The sequence below is a fragment of the Mya arenaria genome, chromosome 16 (genome assembly GCF_026914265.1).
Source record: "Mya arenaria isolate MELC-2E11 chromosome 16, ASM2691426v1".
NCBI lineage: Eukaryota > Metazoa > Mollusca > Bivalvia > Myida > Myidae > Mya > Mya arenaria.
In genome coordinates this window covers 44,400,751-44,424,288 of record NC_069137.1, presented here as the reverse complement: position 1 = coordinate 44,424,288, position 23,538 = coordinate 44,400,751, and the positions used below count along the sequence as shown (strand labels likewise).

Genomic DNA, 23,538 nt, shown 5'->3' with positions numbered 1-23,538 from the left:
TCAGAACTTTGATAAGGTTGACAACTTGATAAACGAAATCCTTGTTAACTTTTGAACCTGAACTATTTGATGATGTGTTAAAGTGACACTCTTATTCAAAATCAATAGTCAAGTCAAGTCAAACAACGTTAATTCTCTCAATACATACACATGTAAAATAATCATAAAATTTGAGTGATACACCCTCAAATACTTACTAAATAATGCACTTATAAAAACATATTAATTACTATTATACATATTATAACCGTATATTTAATAGCTGAAAACGCAAAAATATTAAATGATTGGTGAATGCTAAAAGATTTACTGCGATCTACTATGGTCTCATAAGGTCACTCCTACCCACAGGGTACCAAAGGTAGAAAATAGGCCCTCTATATGCTATCAATTATTGCTCTCCCTGAACCAATCTGTGACCACTGTGGGCATGAGTTAGGTAGAAATACCGTGTTTTCTGCGCATTTCTTTCAAATTAAACTCGATATCTTCCATAAGATCTATTGTTTTTTACATTTTTTTTCATTCTTTTTGGTATATCAAAACATTGCATTAAAATTATTAAATCTTATTTTTGAGTAAAAGTGCATCTTTAACATATTTAAATGAACCAATACAGCTGAAACATTTTTTTTTTCAAATCTCAAGTGCACTTATTAATTTTCTAGAGATTTAACAACGATAATGTTGACATTGTTGTTAACTTTAACAAACTTTTGAAACCTTTTTGATACCAATGAACACTTTCCGTTTGTTTGAAAACAAAACGTTAAAATGTTGTAATTTTCTGATATCAATGACATTAATAAAAGATAATATAGTTTAGATATTTGTAAAACAGAAGCTAGAGAATAAATAAGTTTTTTCAACATTGTTTTGTTCAGTACGGGATATATTTGGACTCGTACACAGCTGAAAAAGTCATCTTATAAATATATCTGTAACTTAATCATATGCTTTTTATGTTGTTGTTTTAGTTGCGTTTTTTTCTCAGTTTTATCAATTTATTAAAAGCAAGCAACATTTTTACAATTATAGGATTTTTTTAAATAGAAGTAATTATGTAAAAGTAATAATATGCATTACCATCAATGCTACTTTGTTATTGTATGTTCATTTGTCATATTAATAACTCACAGAGAGGGGTTCTGTCTGCATGAAAAATCTCTTTTTCAATGTATTCTAAATTTGTTTAAGAAACACCATCCATACAAAGAAGGGTGATCGTGTCGCGTCAAGATCGTATTCGAAACTATACTTTCATTTTTTCTTTTTAAATTTTATAAGATCAACCCTACTTTTTTCATCTTGAGGTATTTTTCTAACTCATTCAAAGAAATATTGGATTTTTCATGCATACAAAACCTTCTTGGACTAGACTATATCGCTTTCTACACATATGGCTATAAGCTGTTCAACGAAAGCTTGTCTTTCGACGATATCACGCCACCAACATAAATGACGCCACGCCTTTGGTCCAGGACTGGTCACGCGGGACCCATATTTTTCCATATTGGGTCACCAAATTTATATCGCACCAAAATGGCGTCTATATGCCGATTCCGATGAATATTCTGATGAATAAATGAAACATTTAAACGTGTAAACAGGTTGTCGACGTGATATATACCTTACGCGGTTAGTCTATATGCCGATTCCGATGAATATTCTGATGAATAAATGAAACATTTAAACATGTAAACAGGTTGTCGACGTGATATATACCTTACGCGGTTAGTAGGTGACCCGATATGAAATATACGGGGTGCATGAAACCCTATTCGATGGTTTCCTTTGCCCCGTATATACCATATCGGGTAACCTACTTACTCCGTAACTTATATATTTTTTATTGTTAACATGTTGTTGGTCGTGGATATTATATACATTTACCTAACCAATATTCTCCCAATGCTGAACCGAATCCATTTTCATGTTCTCTGAAATTCCACGGATCCATCGAACCTTCATTGGAAAACCTGACATTTAAAACCAAGCATTTAGTGATCTTAAGTATCAATGTTGAGTGATGAAAGTAAGTATATTTCATATTATGTAATAAAATCAATACACACTGAATAAGAAATGACTGTATAAATTGCATATTTATCGTGTGTTTATGTTGTACGAACGAAAACAATCAATCCTTATAATCACCGTTTTAGAAATAATTCATCAAGATTAGAAATAACATAACAAAAATCCCGGTTTTGAGTGTTTGAGAAAATGTATCGACGTGTTAACAGGCATGCAATTATGTGTGTGTTTAAAAGAAAAGCCAAGACAGTTTTAACGTCCTGTATTATTTGTAAATCGACGTCGCGCTTATTGAATACGATCGAAATACAATAGAATTATAAAACGGTCCGGTTCATCCAATATGTTTTCTCAACAATAGACAAACGATTAAGATAAAGGTACTTTAATGTCCATCCACCTCCTTCGGTGGTCAAGTCACCGTACAAACTTATAGTTGTATGTGACCTCAAAGTGGTAATATTGTACACTCCGCTTCAATGAGTCCCGTCTTCTTTAATATATCGTAGTAGCTGTTCGTCTCTATAGCATTCACTTAATATAAAAGCCTTTAAGTAAAACAAGCGTCTTTGTACGCACTTTTATATGGTCATGTATATAAACTGCAGGCGCGTAGCTGCCTATACGATAGTACGCAGCTGAATCCACATGAGTTTGTCAAAAATATCAGCCAAAGTTGCAGTATGCGTACTTGACTACGTGCTCCTAAAACTGTCCATTTTCCAATACTAAATAAAGCACCTCAGAACGTCCAGAATGCACCAGATTGCATTATGGATTTCAAAATTGTCCGAGGGGGCATGTCCCTGGACCTACTATCCACATAAATAGCGGGCTAGCTACGCCCCTGAATTGAATATATTTAGCATCCACTTACATAACTAAGTCAGGTTTATACGACAAACAACAGTAAATACTGCTAAAATTAATATATATTACCGAAGCAAACAGATGCTCCTTCTTTGCTACTAGTTCTGGTAGGACAACGCAATGTGGTTGAAGCATTTGGACACTAGTAGCTGGACAAATTGTGCATGAGGTTGCGCCCGCAGGACTGTAGTAACCAATAGGACAGACAGTTTAATTTCTGGAATTCCACAGGACAAAACGTGCCACTGGAACACTGGGTGAATATAGATCCTAGAGTATAAAGGTAACACATCATCAACAACAAAACATGATCACAAATAGTAGATCCAATGTTTCGAATTACTTTGAAAATATTTATATAACATTTGTTTTCTTGGATAAACTAAGCAATTCATTTTTGTGCTAAGTAATGCTCTATCATCTCACTTTCAGATGAATATGAGTGTGCTAGGCCTGTTTATCCAATTCATCTAAGCAAATGATGAACATATGCAGATGTTGAACGTATGCAGACAGATCGGACTTCAATTGATAAATCAAACAAAAGAAAAACAGCCAAACTGTTGTATTAGATATATTTCTTTCATTTATACTTTGTTACAGATTGTGTTTTTTTTTCTGTGCGTATACAACTGTCAGTTCAAAAAAACAATTGATTCAAATTTGTCGATTGTTGCTCGTCCCTACCTACAACGCTAGCTAGCTGTGGACTTTTTACGAACATAGATGGCAATATATTTCAATGTAAATTGTTGAAAATCGCCTCGGTCATTATTGACTCTTTGGTCAATATTATATAAATATTGCATGGCTTCCAGTGTGACAGTACATATTGTCAAAATGAGGGAAATACTGTTTCCCGAAAATCGCCTCGATCAATATTGACTTTTTGGTCAATATGACTATACATTTCACACCTTATATGTAAAGTGTTGTATAATATTATCAATTCAACAAATTCGTTCCATGATCGAGGCGTTTACATCCCTTAATCAGTCTTTTTTTACTAAAAATGCTACTTATTTTGCCTTTTTCCCGTTTGCTTGCCACCTTTTCGCCCCAAACTGTAAAAACGACAGGTTTGGACCTCGTCCTTTATTTGATCGATCTATGTTTCTTTCCTGATGTTATGTGTATATTCTTGCCATCTTCCCCATCGATAAACTAACAAATATTAACATGAGTTTTATCCGCATCACACATGTTGCGCCGTGACATATTTATTATGATTAACAGCAACTGATCTGTTCCCAATTTTCGCTTTTTACTAATGTACCAGTCAATTGTAGCTACGACCTCCCCAGGTACGGGAAATAGCGGGGACTTTGGCTTTCGGTCCAGTCGATCCCGGGTAAAATCCCCGCCCTGCGAGGACAAACTGCTGGTAAAATATCCACCAAATGCCCCCGCATCCCGGAGAAATTCTAGGTAAGGCCCATTCCCCGCTTTATTCGGTGCGAAAACAATACAATCACATTCACTCGGCACTGCGGGGCCACCTGGAAGGTAAAAACACGGCCCATTTCCATCGTTATCCCCGATATACCCCCGGACAAGGGGGTCGTTGTAACAATTGACTGATGCATAAATAAAACTATGGTTCAATGTAGGTTGAGTGGCATATTAACATTTGTCACGTGGTGGCTCTTAACAACAATATAGCAATATAAACGTAGTTGAGATACACAAACCCTTTACTTACTTCCTTCGGGGCAGTCAGTTCCTGCATTACACATTGTATTGTTTCCGCCATTACAAGAATATCCTCCGGGATATGGCCAGCATGAAGTGGCACCAGGAAGGACAATCTCGCCTGTAAATCACTGACAATGTACATACCATGTGAACTGACATTGAACGCGCCAAGAGAACAAACAATCTACATACCACATCAACAGACAATGTACACACCATATGAGCAGACATTGAACGCGCCAAGAGAACAAACAACGAACATACCACATCAACAGGCAATGTGCATACATTGTGAACAGACAATGTACAGACCACCTCATCAGACAATGTACATACATTGTGAACAGACAATGTATACAGCAATGACCAGACAATGTAAATACCACATAAGCATACAATTTACACAACATGGACATATAATATACACATCACATGAATCGACAAAGTATATACAACATGAGCAGACACTTTACATTCCTAATGGGCAGACAAGGGACACACCATTTGAGCATACAAATATTTACCATGCGAACTGAAAATACACACACCTCATAAACTGACAATGTACACACAGTGTTAGCAGACAATGTACGCAAAATTTGAGCAAACAATGTACATATGATGTTAGCAAACAATGTAATTACCATAGGAACATACATTGTACATACCATTTGAACATGGTACTCAACAAGTGAGCATACAATGTACATAAGTTCAATTTAGAATACAAAACCTTATTGCACTTACAAAATAATGGCTTAAAGTTATGACTAGTTTTGTATTTTAACTAATAAGTATAGCAAATACGTTGTATTATACATAAGCTAACTGTTCTTAATTTGTCTTATAAAATCATCGCTTTGAACTCAGAACCACTTGTCTATACCATCGTTTCTACGTGTACCGTTTCCATGGAATTTGACATCTGTTCTGCCTCATATATCGTTGCGCCAATACATTTGGGCTGTGCTGCCTTTGATTTAGCTAATATTTTAGCATGATACAAGCAAACAGTGTGTATATAAGTTAGAACTTTCTTTAATAACAAGTGCACTAGATATATGAAAACTGTTGTGAAGTATTATCCCTAATATTCAAATAACACAATTTGCAAATTCAATGATAGTGACTTTCTGACACTTACTCGCTTCGCAACGCAAGAATATGTATAAACAGTTCGTCCAAACACGTCCCTGCCGACTTGACACTCCTTTAAATTTATTGACGCATGCAAAAGATAGGTAAACATGGTGGAAACTAATCGCTTCAGATAACTGAACGACTCCATACTCCAGCCTAAATGCGCTCATAACGCAATACTAACATTAATGACACAATTTATTCCTTAAATGAGGTAGATATTATAACTATAATCTATACCTAGAAATAGTTACCTAGTTAGCTGCTATATCGAAGGTAGGGATGGTTAAGTGTTAAAGGTACCTCAAGGACAGGGAGTAGGTTTAATTACTACCAAATAGCCAAATAGTGGAAAGTTAAATACATGTAAAACTTTTTAGTGGCACAAGGCAAGGGCTAAAAACAACAAAGACCTAAGGACTCTAACTCATAAACACCACATACACTAACGCCCGGAGTGGGAACTTTCATGGTCTCTTAAGGTATGCACAAGTTCTGGTTTCCATCAAGCGCGATCGAGCGCAAATAAAACATTATAGACAAACAGGTATACACACACACCTCCCATTGTTTACACACATCGATATAATGACATCTGCCTTCGGGTTGGGGTTCCTTCTGGCATTTGTAGCATATAACACCGCGATCGGAGGGGTAACCTGCAAAATGAATACGATTAAAGCAATGTAATGTGTTTTCAAAATAACTGAACTAGTCAATGCATTGTAGATTCATTTAAAATCTACTATCTTGCATCGCTCGATTCTAGTAAGCTCCAAATTGATCAACTGTGCTACGATGAACATATTACATACTACTACCTGTATTGGTGTTAACAGTGTCTGTGTGTTTTATTCATATTTTGCCTTTTCGGATGTAATCTTTGTGCAATCAACGATGCCAAACTTTCAAGAACGTTGCTTCATTGATTTCTACTGTTTGTTTTATTTTCTGTTTTAACTGGCATTCATATATATTAACTATAACCTCATCCGAAAGAGGGCGAAGCAATAGTAAACAAATATAAAACATGCCATCAATAATATTTAGAAAAAAATATGTAATTCTAATTGCACGAATTAAGTAAATAACTCGGCCTTCCTGCTGCAGCTGGAAACTTGCATTACACACAGAGCGTCTCATTCCCGCAACAAACAAAATACAGTATATGAACTAATGTAAACAATGTTCATACCTTGGACCCCGAGAGCTTCATGGTTACAGAGATTTTCCCCACATCAGTAAGTACATTGTGATTGTTGTTACATTCTGGTATGCCTGATGTGAGAAAGGGTACCAAACAGAGTGTGTTGTTCTTTGATTTTAGAAAATATAGTAATATCTGCTTTTACATGCTTTTAGGCCATTCACTAGTTAAAGCAAGTATAAGTTAAAATGTGTCATTAGATGCCTTTGGAAAGTACACTAGCTAAAATGATGCGGCATTACTATATCGAGAACCAAGTATTAGTTAAAATGTATCGTAAGATAATTTGGAGTGTATCTGTTAGTTAGTTGAGGCAGGGCTATTTCGAGTAGCAAGTATTAGTTTAACTGTGTTGTTCTATGCCTTCGGTCTGTAAACTAGTTAGTGTGTTGCGGTTTGGCTATTTCGAAAAGCATGTTAAATTAACTGCGTATTTACATGCCTTTTGACTGTAAACCAATTAATTTGTTGCGGTATGGCTATTTCGATAAGCAAGTTATGGTTAAATGTTGAGGTTAGATGCCTTTGGCATCGGCTGTAAACATGTAAATTGTTGCGGCATGTCTACTTCGAGATGTATATATTAGTCAAACTGTGTCCAAAGACGCCCTTGCACTGTTAACTGTTACGAGAAACAAATATCAGGAAAACTGCGCTTAATTGCCTTTAGATACTATAAGTCATGAACATAAGAATTTTTAAATTGTCGTTAATGTGTTTCGTACATGTTGCGAGAAATAAATGAATACCAAACTGTGATTGTTTGTGAAAATATTTTACCTTGTGGTTTTGTTATGGCGGGTAAGAAATAACATAATACAATGAACAAACACTGTTTGTTTCATACCTGTTTCTCCAAACAGGATGTTCGTTTAATTATAGAAATTTGAGAATGTCCATTTAGTCATTGTCTAATAAATAAAAATTGAATGCGAAACACATATTTTCGTCTGGTTTTAAAAGAAAAGTAAAGTATGTTCATTTGTGAAATACATCACTCGAACATTAATATAGTGCTTAGTTCTCACAATTTTATGATACCGGCGATGCCATGCATCCAAGCTTGAATCCTGGCTCCCCCAAATCATTTATTGTCCTCTCGTCATAAAACACCTGGAAAAGACACATAATAAAAGCATATCACCATTTTGAAGGTAAGCGTGCATGTTTTTTTAAAAATGCACGTCGACAAAATTAAGTGCTGCAAATCATAAGGATTGTTATAACTGATATACCAAAAGCTAGTACCCTTCAACAATTGCTGATGTTTTTCATTAGCGTAAACGCTGATGGCCACTTAAATACGGCTTTGTTGTAGCGTAATTGGTCGATTGACATGGCCACGTGATGTTACCAATGTATTGTTAAGAGGTCAAAATATCTATCACTTACTATTTGTTTATCAGGCCTCAATCAGTATGTCTTTAAACAGACTCGCCCATGTTTTGTAAAATGCACTTTTTTGTATGCCGATATAAAATAAGACAACTCATTAGGAGTATTAAAACGAAGATGCCAATAGCTGGAACTCTTCAAATGTTGATATTTGCTCAAATATCGTCTTTGAAGACAATATTCATTAGCGTGATATTTAGCGTTAATAACGCTAATGATCACTTAAAACGACTTTATTGTTGAGTGATAGCTTGATTGTCATTATCTCGTGATGTTATCAAAGTATTGTTAAAAGGTTAAATTATCCATCACTTGTGTCAAAGTCCTAGTTGCGTAGTGGTGAAGGCAAAGTTTTTCTATTTTATCTTTACTCTACTGGTGTGAGTTCCCACCCAACTAGATCCGACATACTTTATATACTATAATTGTATTTTTTCTGCAATAATGATAAGATAAGTGTTTTAAATACATTATACGGTAAACTAATGTTTGGTCCAAAAACATGAGCGAGTTCCTTTTAACAAGACCTAGTTTTATTGTAAGGCTAAGGGTTTTGTCTCTTTGCATGCATTACTTTATTGATAACCTAGTGTCTAATATAGTCGTCGATGTCAACACCCTTATCAGCCTAACACTGATTACGCCTGACATTTTAACACAGGACACTGGACACGATGGTAGTTACATGGTAAGTCATATCACAATATTAAATTCAGTATATACAAATACATAAATACATGCAACTCTCATGGTTAGGAGTGCGGAATAGAACGTTTAGTTTACAAGTTCTTTCTTTTGGACATAATACATATTATAGTTCGCGTTCACTTTTTCTCTAGTATTGTTTATGTATGTTTTATTTAAATAGTCGTCTTTTCCTTTCAGATGAGTGTCTTGAATCTGTTTTGGGTTTGTTTTGTACTGGCAGTCTCTTTTCAAAAAGGTAATACTAAACTATAAATATCAAACTTTAGTACCTGAATGACACACCTGTGTCGTTCATATCTCGAACGCTAGACTTGCTATTTGGATAGTTTCGTCTTTTGACCTGCTTTCACGAGCATTCGCCAGACGATTTAGTGCGTAAGATCTACTTTCTCTTGAGCCCGGCGATAATCTTTCTATCTTGATCGCTCGGCCAACTATCTGGAGCGATCGCGACTACGCAAGACTACATCGATTAATGAAAACTAATAATTTATCATAACCAGCTCATAACTTTAGTCAGACTGTTCAAACGTATTAACGAACTAAAATCGTACGTCCTTCGTATTTTAAAACACTTTGAATAACGTTCTGTTGCAAATTAAATTGTAACATATTAGCGCTCGATAGTAAACAACTTAAGCAGCACACACACGTTTTTTCTAGACATGAGGAAGAGCATTTTAAATACATGTATTTTTTCAAGTGTTGGGGCCGTATTCAAAAAGCATCTTAGTGAATATTTTCAACTTAGTCATAATTTCGTATTTTTTGACATTGATCTTTTTAAATACCAGCTACTTTTCATCAGATTTATTCATATGCATATATTGTTTAGACCATTTTCTTGATTGTTTTCATACTTTTGGTGTACAAACATTGTTCGTTTTCTAAAAATTCAAATTAGAAAAAAGGCAATTTTTCACTAAGATGAAAATTGTTACTAAGATGCTTATTGACCTGGCAGGGCATGGAACTATTTTAATTCCAGAGAAACACTTTAATTCGTTAATAGTTATATTTATTAAAAAAATCAAATTACTTGACACGAAACAAGAAATAGAAAGTCCCTCTTATCCAAATATTTATATGAAAACCTACAGAAACAAGTCCAGTAGTCGAAAGTTTAGTCTCTTATCTTACAGTGGACTGTTTGACCTGCTTGAGGAGCAACGATGTCGTTGAGCCGAGGTACAGCACGACTGTGATCGACTGTCCAACAGATAATGTAAACATGAGTTCATTTAGTTTAAACATTATATATATCACAACGATTGTGAAGAAAGTAATGATAACTTATACTATGTCAATATCATTGGCTCGATGTTGCGCGAGAGTGTGGTCTTGTGTTTTGGTGAAACACTAACTTAACAAGAATGATTCCGCAACGCAACGCAACTATTTGACACTTTTGTCATGTTTGCCTTTTTGAGAATGCCAGCGGTCTGAGACTTTTGGAATTAGGTCACATGTTAGGCTAATTTCCTATTGTCTTCCATAATGATGTTTAACTACGACCAATTAGTCAGAGAGTAGCTCTCAGCAAGGTTTTAGTCTTTAGTGCTGCTTATTATGCTATTTAATAACTTGATGCATTTGAGGCTTAATAATATTGGATTAAATCTTTATATTTGGTAACAATTTTCCAGTACGACTATGTCGGGTAAAAGCCGATTTTTCCATTGTTTTGAATTAAGAAACTGCTTCCAGTAATTCATTATAATAGTTAGGTGAGTGTAAACGGCGAACAATTACCCACTGAAACCTAAAGATAATAAAAGCATTAATGGTATTTGAATATCAAGAATGCAGGGGATAAAATCATATGGCATATGTAAAGAGAACTCTTATAATAAATCATGTCATGGTTGCAATTTTCCCAATTTTTATACTTTTATTTCTAATATTTTTAATATGTTTAAAACTTTGTTAGAGAAATTTACTGATTTTCTTTTTTATTTCTTAATTTACGACGATTACTACAGGGACAAGCCCAGTATTTAAGAACGAATTAACAACGAATATACTGTTTAAGAAACATCTTTATGTTAGTTTTTTTAAAGTTATTTATCTTTTATCAAACTATACCTAAAAACATTGTTCAGCTTCAAGTGATTCAATTTTATTACTTTAGCAATGTAAAATAGCTCGTGAAAGAAAAAAGTTGTCCTGACAAAGTAAATACTCGTACATATTCAAACCACCGTGTCAAAAGTAATTTTACACAAGTGGTAGATACTTTGACCTCTCAACAATGCATTTGTAACATCACGTGGTCATATCAATCAACCAATTAGGCTTCATCAAAGCCGTATTTAAGTGACCAATAGCGTGAACGCTTATGAAAATTATCAACATTTGCTGAAGGGTTCTAGCTGTTGGTATCTTAGTTCTAACATTCCTTATGATAATACTTTATCACTTTATTTTGTCATTCTAAACGTGCATTTAACTAAATCACAAGCGAGTACCTTTAAAGTGGTGAGTGTTTTATGCACCAGTCAATTGTAACCACGCCCCGCCACCAGGTCCGGGGGTATACCGGTGAAAGCCGGGGAAATGTGCCTTGTTTTAACCTTCCAGCTGGCCCCGAAATGTCGGGAGAATGCGGTGGTTTGTCGATGCGCTAAAAAAGCGGGCCTTATCTAGGGTCCCTTGAGTGTGTGTGTGTGTGGGGGGGGGGGGCATTCGGCGGGGATCTAACATCAGTTCGTCCAAGCAGGGCGGAGATTTTAACCGGGCTTGGCTTGACCGAAAGTCAAAGTCCCCGCTATTCACCGGTCCTGTGGGCGTGGTTACAGCTGAATGGTGCATTATTGTCTTTTCCAGGTATGTTATGCTGAAAGGACTATAAATGATTTTGGGGAGCCTGGATTCAAGCTGGGATGTATGCCATCGCTGGTATGATAATGTTTTGAGATCTATATACTATACTGAATGTTCGGGTGAGGTGTTTTACAAATGCGAATGCTTTACTTTTGTTTTAAAACGAGACGAAAATATGTGTTTTGCATTTAATTTTAATTAATTCAACAATTATTGAAACTAAATGGAAAATCCCAGTATTTAATAATTAATTGAAAATCCATTTCTGAAAAACAGGTAATGAACAGACAGTGTTCGTTCATTTAATAGTGTTAGTTACTACCCACCACAAGCAAACGACAACGTAACATAATGTCACAAAGGCATCAACAATTACAGCTTGGTATTTATTTATTTCTCGCCAAATGTACAATTAAAGAATGCTTATGATCATAACTTAAATTATTCAAAGGCGTTTAAGCGCAGTTTTCCTAATATTTGTTTCACGTAACAGCTAAGCTTCACTAAAATGACCAGCTGACATGACTGCATGGGCGTCTATGGACACAGTTTGACTAATATTTGCATCGCAATATAGACAACAATTTAACATGTTTACAGTCTATGCCAAAGACATATAACGTCAAAATTTAACTATAACTTGCTTCCCGATAAAGCCATACCGCAACATATTAACATATTTACAGTCCAAATGCATCTAACGACCGAGTTACCTGAACATGCTTTTCTGAATAGGCTTACCGCAACATATTAACACGTTTATAGTCCAAATGCATCTAACGACAGAAATAACTAAACATACTTTGCGGAATAGCCACACCGCAATATATTAACTGCTTTACAAACCAAAGGCAAGGAAGGACACAGTTGAACTTATACTTGGTTCTCGAAATGGCCAAGGTCGAAACATATTGACCCGTGTATATTCTTAAGGCATCTTACGACATGCTTCAACTACTGTAGTAATACTTGCTTCCCGATATAGCCATACCGCAAAAGATTAACTAGCATACAGCCAAAAATCACCGACGATAACGTTTGACTAATACATACTCGCTTTTCGAAATAGCCATGCCGCAACAAATAACATTGTGTAAAGCTAAAAGGCAGTTAAGGCAGTTTAACTAACACTCGCTTTTCGAAATAGCCCTGCCTCAACAAACTAAAAGGTTTATAGTCCAAAGGCATCTAAATAGTTTGGCTAATATTTGCTTATCGAAATAGCCATGCTGGTACGTAATAACTAATGTACATTGAAAAGTTATCTAACGACATAGTTTATCTAAAACTAGCTTCTTAAAATAGCCATGCCGCAACAATTTAACAGCTTTACAGTCGAACGGTATCTACCGACACAGTTCAACTAATGTTTTTTTTCTCATACTACTAATGCCGCAACAAATTCACTAGACTACATTCCAAAGGCATCTAGCGACAGAGTTAAGCTGTTACTTGCTTTTCGAAATAACAATGACGCAACATATTAACTTGTGTACATTCCAAAGGCATATAACGACACAGTTTACCTAATACTCGTTTCCCGAAATAGACGCGACAACAATTTAGCTAGTGTAAAGCCTAAATGCATGTAGAAGCACATATTTATATATGTTTGTGTTAATGTGAGTTTAAAAGCATAGAACGACACACTGTGTTCTGTACTTATGTCTCACCACAGGCATGTCAGAATGTTACGACAAGCTCACAATGCGTTTACTGTTGTCGGGAAAATCTCTGTAACCATGAAGCTTGCGGGGTCAACGGTATGTACATTGTTTATATTGGTTCATAAACCGCATATTGATTGCGCCTTGTGGGAACGAGGCGCTCTGTATGTAATCCCCTTTTTCAGTTGCATCAGGAAGGCGGAGTTATTCTAATACTTAATTCGTGTTATTAGACGTTCATCTTGTTTTTATGATGGCATGTTTTATATTATTTTACTATAGCTTAGCCCTCTTTCAGATGAGTATCTACTTAAAAAACAAGAATGTTAATTATAATAAACATTAAAACAAATAGTAAAAATTCAAGTGGCCAAGTTCTAGAAAGTATTGCATCGTTGATGACACAAAGATAACAGACAAAGAGGCTAAGCATGAAAAAATAAAAACAACAACACAGTTGACCATTTTGGAGCTTACTAAAATTGAGTGTTGCAGATTTTAAATGTATCTACTATGCATTGACTAGTTCAATTATTTTGGAAACACATAACATTGCTTTAATCGCTATACATATTGCAGGTTACCCCTCCGACCGCGGTGTCATATGCTACAATTGCCAGAACGAACCCCAACCCGAAGGCAGATGCCATTATATCGATGTGTGTAAACCATGGGAGGTATGTGTATATACCTGTTTGTCAATACTGATTTATTTCAGCTCGACCGGGCTTGATGGAAACCAGAACTTGGGCATACTTTAAGAGGCCATGAAAGTTCCCACTCTTGGCGTTAGTGTTCGTGGTATTAGTTTGTGAGTTAGTGTCCTTAGTTCTTTGTCGTTTTTGGCCCTTGCCTTGAGTCTCTTAAAAGTTTTATTTAACTTTCGATTATTTAGCTTGTCCCTGTAGTTATTGATGCATTATCAAACCTACTCCCTGTCCTTAAGGTACATTTAACACTAAACCACCAGTACCTTCGTTGTAACAGCTATGTAGGTATATATATCAATTAGTACATTTTCTTGTTATGCATTATCGATATTATATCTCCCTCATTTAAGAAACAAATTGGGTCATTGATGTTATTATTGCGTTATGAACGCATTTGGGCTGTTAAATGTGGTGGAGTCGTTCAAATATCTGAAGGAATTAGTTTCCAACATGTTTACATATCTTTTGCATGCTTCAATGAATTTAAAGGAGTGTCAAGTCATCGGCAGGGACGTTTTTGGACGAACTGTTTACACATCTTCTTGCGTTGCGAAGGGAGTAAGTATCAGAAAGTCATTATCCTTCAATTTGCAAATTGTGTAATGCGCATATTAGTGATAAGACTTAACAACTGTTTTCATATATCTAGTGCATTCGTTATTAAAGAAATTTCTAACTTATATACACACTGTTTGCTTGTATCATGATAAAACGTATAGAATAAGGAACTACAAATTGAGGTTCAGTTCTACTTTTAAATGTGATTTGACCTCAAAACATATACACATATAATAAAGGACCAATAATTTGTCTTCCCAATATTGGCGTTAATAAATCTTTGACATACTCTCTGACCGTTCGAAGATGTTTGAGTCCAACATTTGCGCTTTGAAAATAAACAACCATGATATTGTCTATGTTACCAGGAATGTGGACACCAAAACACTGCGGCCACAATAGTTGGAAAACGCGACGGAAAATTTGAAACAGAATATCGTCTCCTCGATTTCAGAGGGATTATGCCTAGCCAATCAGGAAGAAGCTTAAGATCACATGACAGACACTGCTCATTTTGCTGTGATGACGATTTGTGCAATCGGAATTGTGGCAATGTTTCTTTCCCATATGTTACTGGTAATTGTTTAACATTATGTATTCTAAAATTGGTCTTATTATTTGCCATTATGATCAAATGTGACGTAAAAATACGCGATGTTCTAGATTTAAACATTTGTATTCATATACAAGTACAGACTATGCCACCTTAATATTGTATTATAGGGACGACACCTTCCGCAGTATGTCCCGCTGGATATGAATGTATCAATGGTCAGGCGCCCTCGATTTGCCCACTGGGACATTACAGTGCAGGGAACCACGATATGTGCACGGCTTGTAAAGAGGGACAGTACAGCAATGCTACTGGTAAATGCGTCTTATATTATGCTACATTTACATCCCCGCGTGTTATGCATAGGGAAAACTTGTCACTCATATAGTGGATGGTGATGTTATTGTTTACATCATTGCTCATGTATTTTTCATTATCCGACTAGCTGCATCGTTCTTAGTTTCAAATCAGAATTTTATAGAAAACAATACCACTGTAGCCTAGCGACAACATTTATCTTTTTAATCTACCACTGTAGCCAAGCAATATTAATATCTACTAAGTAAATGTTTATTTTAACCTAATTGGATAACTGCATGTAGTAGTACATAGAACAATTGCAGCTGAGATTTAGAAAAGCAAACAAACAAGTCGTTTGCAATGTTAAGAACATTGCAAACAAAGTTTGGAAGGATATTGGAATTACCTCACTTCGTGAACGTATGGACTACTTTTTTAGCACTACGTCATCAAAGTGTTCGTGCTCGTACACATAATGTTGCGCAACCACTCTCCTAATAGGACGTGTCTTTCCCATTTCTTGTCCTGTTTTTAGCATCCTTTTCGGTCCCTTTATATGAAGATAGATACGTTTTATTCCTCCAGTAACGGGGAGCATATGTATAAAATATAACATTGGTCATATATCGCACAGTTATAACATTTTTAGTTGAAATACATATTGTTAAAGAAGCTCTGAAATTCAATCATAAAGTTGCCCATTTCTTTAGGATCGTCCTCGTGTACATTATGCGATGGAGGTCACCAATGTCCAAATAGAGGAATGACCACTCCTATCCCTTGTTCCAAAGGCTATGTGGCGGCTGTTGGCTCAATCACGTGCACACAATGTTTGGCAAGTATGTGGAGCACTAGTGTTAGCTGGTGTCAGTGGTAAAGACAAGTGGTTCTGAGTTCAAAGAAATGCCTTTTTATAACACAAATTAAGAACAATTAGCTTTTGTATAATACAACGAATTTGTTACACTTATTAGTTAAAATATAAAACTAGTCATAGCATTAAGCTATCATTTTGTAAGATAAGTTAAGTAACTTAAAATTAGGTTATTATTATAACTCAAAAACAAAACAAGGCATAGCTAAAACCGACAGGTTTGTTAATATTAATTAAGTACAATAAGGTTTTTTATACTGGATTGAACTTGTATGCTCACTTGATGTGTAGCTTGTATCTGCACATGGTGTGTACATTGCATGTTCAAATGGTATGTACAATGTATGCCAACATCATATGTACATTGTCTGCTCAAATTGTGCGTACATTGTCTGCTAACATTGTGTGTACATTGTCTGTTCACGAGGTGTGTGTATTGTCAGTTCGCATAGTCAATATTTGTTAGCTCAAATGGTGTGTCCATTATCTGCCCATTTGGAATGTACAGTGTCTGCCCATGTTGTATATACATTGTCTGTTGATGTGATGTGTATATTATATGTCCATTGTTGGCTTATGTGGTTTGTACATTGTCTGGTCACTGCTGTATACATTGTCTGTTCACATGGTATGCACATTGCCTGTTGATGTGATATGTTCGTTGTATGTTTACTTGGTGCGTTCAATATCTGCTCATGTGGTGTGTACAGTGTCTGTTCGCATAGTATGTACATGGTTTGTTCACATGATTGTACATTGTCTTCTGATTTGGTATGTACATTCGTAGTTCACACCGTATGTTCATTGAATGTTCATGTGATGTGTACATTGTATGTTCACTTGGTGCGTACAATGTCTGCTCTGTTCGCATGGTATGTTTAATGTCTGTTAATGTGGTATGTATGTATGTTTTATCATTCTAAAACTACAGTTGTGTTTTGATATTAAGATATTGATAAACGGCTTTCTCTTTGCAATTCAATAGACAAATTGTGAATTAAAACTATTATAGCATGCTCTGTTCGCATGGTATGTTTAATGTCTGTTAATGTGGTATGTATGTATGTTTTATCATTCTAAAACTACAGTTGTGTTTTGATATTAAGATATTGATAAACGGCTTTCTCTTTGCAATTCAATAGACAAATTGTGAATTAAAACTATTATAGCATGCACACAAAACAAAAAAGAGAAAATATCACAAAATAAACTGATTAAATAATGTATCCATTAGACAAAAATGTCTTAAAGCTTAAAATCTTTTGCCCAATGATAATAATGAAAAAGGGGACTTTAGCCTTGTCAATCTGATTTGCAGGCGAACTTGTCCTTCCTGATTCCACATCTTGCTCTCCATGTCCTGGTGGATATTACAGCCCCGAAGGAAGTAAGTAAATGGTTTATGCATCTCAACTACGTTTATCATGTTAACTGGGACCAATAACAATCCTTCTCCCAGTTGTTAAGAGCCATCACGTGACAAATGTAAATAAACCGTTTACCCTACATAGTTTTATTAAGTAAATAACGAAAATTGAGAACCAATTCAGTTGGCGTAAATCATATTAAATATATCACGACTGAACATGTGTGATCCGGATCAAACTCATGCTAATATTTGAAAGTTCATTTATGGGAATGATGGCAAAAATAAAATTCACTATTGCAAGAAAGAATTAAAGTTCTATCAAATAATGATGGCAGTTCCAAGTTGCAAACCTGTAGTTCTTTGCGGCCTTTGCAGAAGAAGGTGACAAGCAAACGGAAGTATGCAAATTAAGTAGCATGTTAAGCCAAACTAAAGGGACGTAACCGCCTCGATGGATTATTATACAACACTTTACGTATAAGGTGTGAAATATATTGTCATAATGTCTAAAACATCAATATTGACCGAGGCGATTTACAACAATTTGCTTTCAAGGTGTGAAATATTGTCATACATTTTCGTAAAATGGTCATAAGCCAGCGAGCGTTGTAGGTAGAGAAGAGCAACAGCCAACAAATTTGAAGCAATAGCTTTTTGAACTGACAGTTGTATACGCACAGAAAAGTTCGGAAAAAGCAATATGTAACAAAGTATAAATGAAAAGAATAAATCTAATACAACTGTTTAGCTATTTTTCATTTGTTTGATTTATCAATAAAAGTCCGATATGTCTGCAAAAGTTCAACGTCTGCTTGGATAAATTTGATAAACAGCTAGCACACTCATATTCATCTGAAAGTGAGATGATAGAGAATTACTTAGCCCAAAAATGAATTGTTTACTTTATGCAAGAAACAAATGATATATAACTGCGAAATTCGAAACATTGGATCTTATATTTGTATTTGTTTTATTTTGTTGTTAATGATGTGGTAATTTTATATTTTAGGTTCAATTTGCACTCAGTGTTCCAGTGGCACGTTTTGTCCTGTGGGGTCCAGCAATGAAACCGTCTGTGTTGCTGGTTACTACAGTCATGCGGGCGCAGCTTCATGCACAATTTGCCCAGCAGGATACTACTGCCCGAACGCCTCAACCACATTTCATTGTCCTACCGGAACTAGTAGCAAAGAAGGATCATCTATTTGCTTGGGTAATATCTGTCAACTTTATATTTAATGTTGATTGCCGTATAAATCTGGCTTAGTTATATAAGTGGATACTTAATATATTCAGTAAACATATGTGCACATACAAATGTGTGTATATGGTTGCTTACTTAGAGGCTTACATATTAAGTGATTCTTATAGAGGCGAACAGCTGCTACGATATATTAAATAAGACGGGGACTCATCGAAGTGGAGTGTACAATATAACCACTTTGAGGTCACAAACAACTATTAGTGTGTACTGTGACATGGATACTGAAGGAGGTGGATGGACGGTACAGTATTTTTATCTAAATTTCTTTAATCTCTTGTAGAGAAAACATATTGGATAATCTGGACCGTTTTATAGTTGTATAGTATTTCGATCGTATTTAATTAATGAAGTAAGACGTCGATTTACAAATAATACAAGACGTTAAAACAACTGTCTTGGCTTTTCTTTTAAACACACACATAATTGCATGCATGGTAACACGTCAATACTTATTCTGAAACAATCAATATCGTAATTGCTTTATGTAATTTCTAATCTTGATGAATTATTTCTTAAACAGTTCATTCAAGGATTGACTATTTGCATTCGTACAACATGAACACACGATAAATATGCTATGTAATACACTAATTGTTGTTCATTGCTCAGTATTGATACTTAAGATGAATAAAATGCCTGGTTTTAAATGTCAGGTTTTCCAACGAAGATTTGATGGATCCGTGGACTTTTACCGGAATTTCAGTGAATATGAAAATGGATTCGGTTCAGCTTCTGGAGAATATTGGTTAGGTATGTGTAGGGTATAGAATATCCACAACCAACAACATGTTCAAAAATAAACAATGTTATCAGTTACGGGGTTTGATTGGTGATCCGAAATGGTATATACAGGGCAAAGGAAATCATATCGAATATGGTATCCCATATCGAGTCACCTACTAACCTCGTAAGGTATATAACATCGACAACCTATTAACATGTTTAAAGGTTTCATTTATGCATCGTAATATTCATCGGATTCGGAATATAGACGCCATTTCGGTACGATATAAATTTTATGACCCAATATGGATAAATATAGGGTCACCGCGTGACCAATCCTGGACCAATGGACTTGCGTCATTTATGTTGGAGGCGTGATATGGTCAAAAGACAAGCTTTCGTTAAACAGCTTATTGCCATATGGGTAGAAAGTGATCTAGTTTAGTCCAAGTTTTGTTTGCATGAACAATCCAAGTATGTCTTTGAATGTGTAGGGAAAACCCTCAAGATGAAAAAGTAGGATTGATATTTTAAAAATTATAAAGAAAAAAAGAGGAACAACTAGTTTCGAAAACGAACTTGATGCGACATAATCACCATTTTCTTGCATGTTTTCTTACCTAATGTTTTGTTTGATTAAACAAAATCAACAAAAAAAAACACCCAAAAAACGTTACAACTTCTTCATACAATAAGTCAAGGCAATTGTAAAATTTAATGCATTTAAGATCTAAATATTTTACAACGTACATTCCACTCAGTAAACCGTTTGGCTGTTCATGCTTTGTGTATTCAAATCAATAAATGAAATAAATTTATTTTCTTAAAACAACAAATGATACTTTGAAATATGTAAGCGAGTCAATGAAACACCTTCTCATTCAATATCCATGGTTTAAAACAGGTCTACGGACTATACAGGAGATGCTTAGCAAGGCAAGCCATGAGCTGCGCATAGATGTAGAAAGTTTTTCTGGTAGGAGCGGGTACGATGTGTACAGTAACTTCAGACTGCAAGGACCTGGATATACGTTTTTCGTCGATAACAGAACCAGATCGTTAAATAGTAAGTTGGATTTCAAATCGTTAACTTGGCTTAAAAGTGGCTGAAACATCATTTTCATTATCAGCATCATCATCATCATCATCATCATCATCATCATCATCATCATCATCATCATCATCACCACCACCACCACCACCACCACCATCACCATTAACCATTATCATCATCATCGTCATCACCACCACCACCACCACCATCATCATTATCATCATCATCATCAGCAGCAGTAGCACCAACAGCAACAACAGAAAAAGCAGCAGTAGCAGCATTGATCCCAATTTTAGCTAACAAGTATCTATCTATTCATTTGTATTTGAAGTCGTTAATCGTAAACCGACGTAGATACATGATACGGGGTTTACGTAAAAATTAATGGCATACGAGAGTATAAGTATCTTCCATGGCCGAGAGGTAAACCTCGTTTCCGCAAAATACCCTACGCTCGGGTCGGAATGAACCTATCTTACACGAGCGGCTATGGTAGATGCTTTTTCTCCCACCTCAGTTAGGCAAAATAAAGTAAAAATGTATTTTTTTGCTGGAACTCTTTTCTGCTTAGTGAAAATAATTGCATACGGATATGCGATAATTCGTGGTTGTCATGGATATTCGCGCAGTGATTCAGAGTATGTAAATGGTCTGATCGGTCTTTAAATAGTTCTAAGAAGAGTGAAGCATTTTTTATTGAAATGCGTGAAAACTGTTTTCTGGTGACATTTAAAGCGAGAAATAATTAACTAGCGTTCTAAATATTGCCACAAGACAAGGTTTCCATGAAGCGCTACATACGACAGTCTTCAACAAGGGAGGTAATTACAATTTGGTGACCATTAAAAGAAGTTCCATACGGGCATTTTATCTTCGCCCGTGGGCAAGATAAGAATTTCTAGCATGGTTAAATTAATGGATCTACTTATCTGAAGTGGGAGAAAGAAGCTTCTTATATAATTAACGTGTATTGACCATTGTAAACGATTTATTGTTTGCCAGCGTGATACAGTTCTTTTTATGAATCCGATTAAAACACAGCATTGCCTATATCTGTGTTTAAGTCCTGCCAAAAATAAACACTATTTTTAAGAGATTATGGGATATAAATCCATGTTTCTATTGCAATATATGAGAAGGATTTAGTACCAAAGTGAGATTTTATTTTCACATGAGATATATCGTATTGGATCAGGTAAATATAGGTTATTTAACTTGGATGGGTATACAGTTGGGAAAACCATTTTGGACCAGCCGTAAGATGATTTTCTGAGCTTTGTACGAGTCCACATATATTCTATACTGTACAAAACAATGTTAAAAAACTTATTTATTCTTTACCTTCTATTTACCAAATATCTAAACTATATTGTATTTTACAAAGGCATTGATATCAGATGATAACAGCATTTTGACGTTTTGTTTTCAATAAAACGGAAAGTGATCATTGTAACAGTAACAGTTATTAAAGAGGTTTCATGTTATAGCTTAAGAGCGTAGGTCGATTCTGATTTTCATTTCGAAAACTTTTCACGTGTTTCGGTCTTCATTATAGATTTAAAATTGAGCCTGTGAGTGTTGCAATACGAAAAAATACATGATTTTTTTAGGTTCGTGCGTGCGTCCATACGGAAATATTTTATTCGGTCACGTGTTGAAAATGCGAGTCCACGATTGGATAAATTAGGTAAAGATACATGTATAGTACTTAGCATTGCTGTACTATTTCACAAACATGATGTTATAAAAAATTTGGGATTGCATTGTTCTTTCAGTGACCACTCAGTATCTGCTGCTAACGGGATGTAGTTACACACCATACGGCCAGAATTTTACAACATTTGATCGTGATCAGGATCAACGAAACGATGGCAACTGTGCAGTATTGGCTAAAGGCGCCTGGTGGTATAATTATTGCGAAAGTGCAAATCTGAACGGGGTCTATGGACGTGTGGTGCAAGGCGATGGAATAGGATATTTTTCGTTCAATCCTTATGATAATCTACGTTTGACGAAGGTCATGTTTCGACCTTCTGGTTGACAGATGTCGATATTTCCTTCGTCAATTTACGTCCACAACTGATTATTTACCTGACAAATAAACTAACCATTCTACGGTTATTTGAATCCCTTATTTTTGCATTAATAAATCTTGAAATTGGTAATACAGTAGCAACTCACTATATCGAACTATGTTATCTCAATATACTGGTTATGTCGAACTTTTTTCGTTTTTAATCGGAATAATAATACAGTTCATATACATTTCGGTTATACCGAATGCTGGTTATGGCGATTTATCGAGAGAGAGAGAGAGAGAGACACACACACACAGAGAGAGAGAGAGAGCAGTACTAACCAAGCTACCCTGATCAGGGTTTAAATCCGGGTATTTTGTGACCTCATCCTTCACCTTGCCAAACAATAATGTATCATGATCTGCTCCAGTCTCGTGTTTGAGTGATTTGTTTAATTTCATTCGTCAATAACATTAACAGGCCAATCAAAACACTCGGAGTTCGCTGCTTAAAGCTGCACTCTCACAGATTGAACGTTTTGACAACTTTTTTAATTTATTTTTAGTCTCGTAA

General features: G+C 35.4%; 1 protein-coding gene across 1 annotated transcript; it reads left to right on the top strand.

Moving 5' to 3' along the window:
- Window positions 1–17,550: 17,550 nt before the first annotated feature.
- Window positions 17,551–22,988, top strand: LOC128221682 (microfibril-associated glycoprotein 4-like). The gene is made up of 7 exons (XM_052930282.1): window positions 17,551–17,566; window positions 17,856–17,924; window positions 18,916–19,119; window positions 19,278–19,411; window positions 19,824–19,920; window positions 20,798–20,959; window positions 22,723–22,988. Exons 1-7 carry the CDS (start codon window positions 17,551–17,553, stop codon window positions 22,986–22,988), a joined length of 948 nt encoding a protein of 315 aa, XP_052786242.1.
- The last annotated feature ends 550 nt before the right edge of the window (window positions 22,989–23,538 follow it).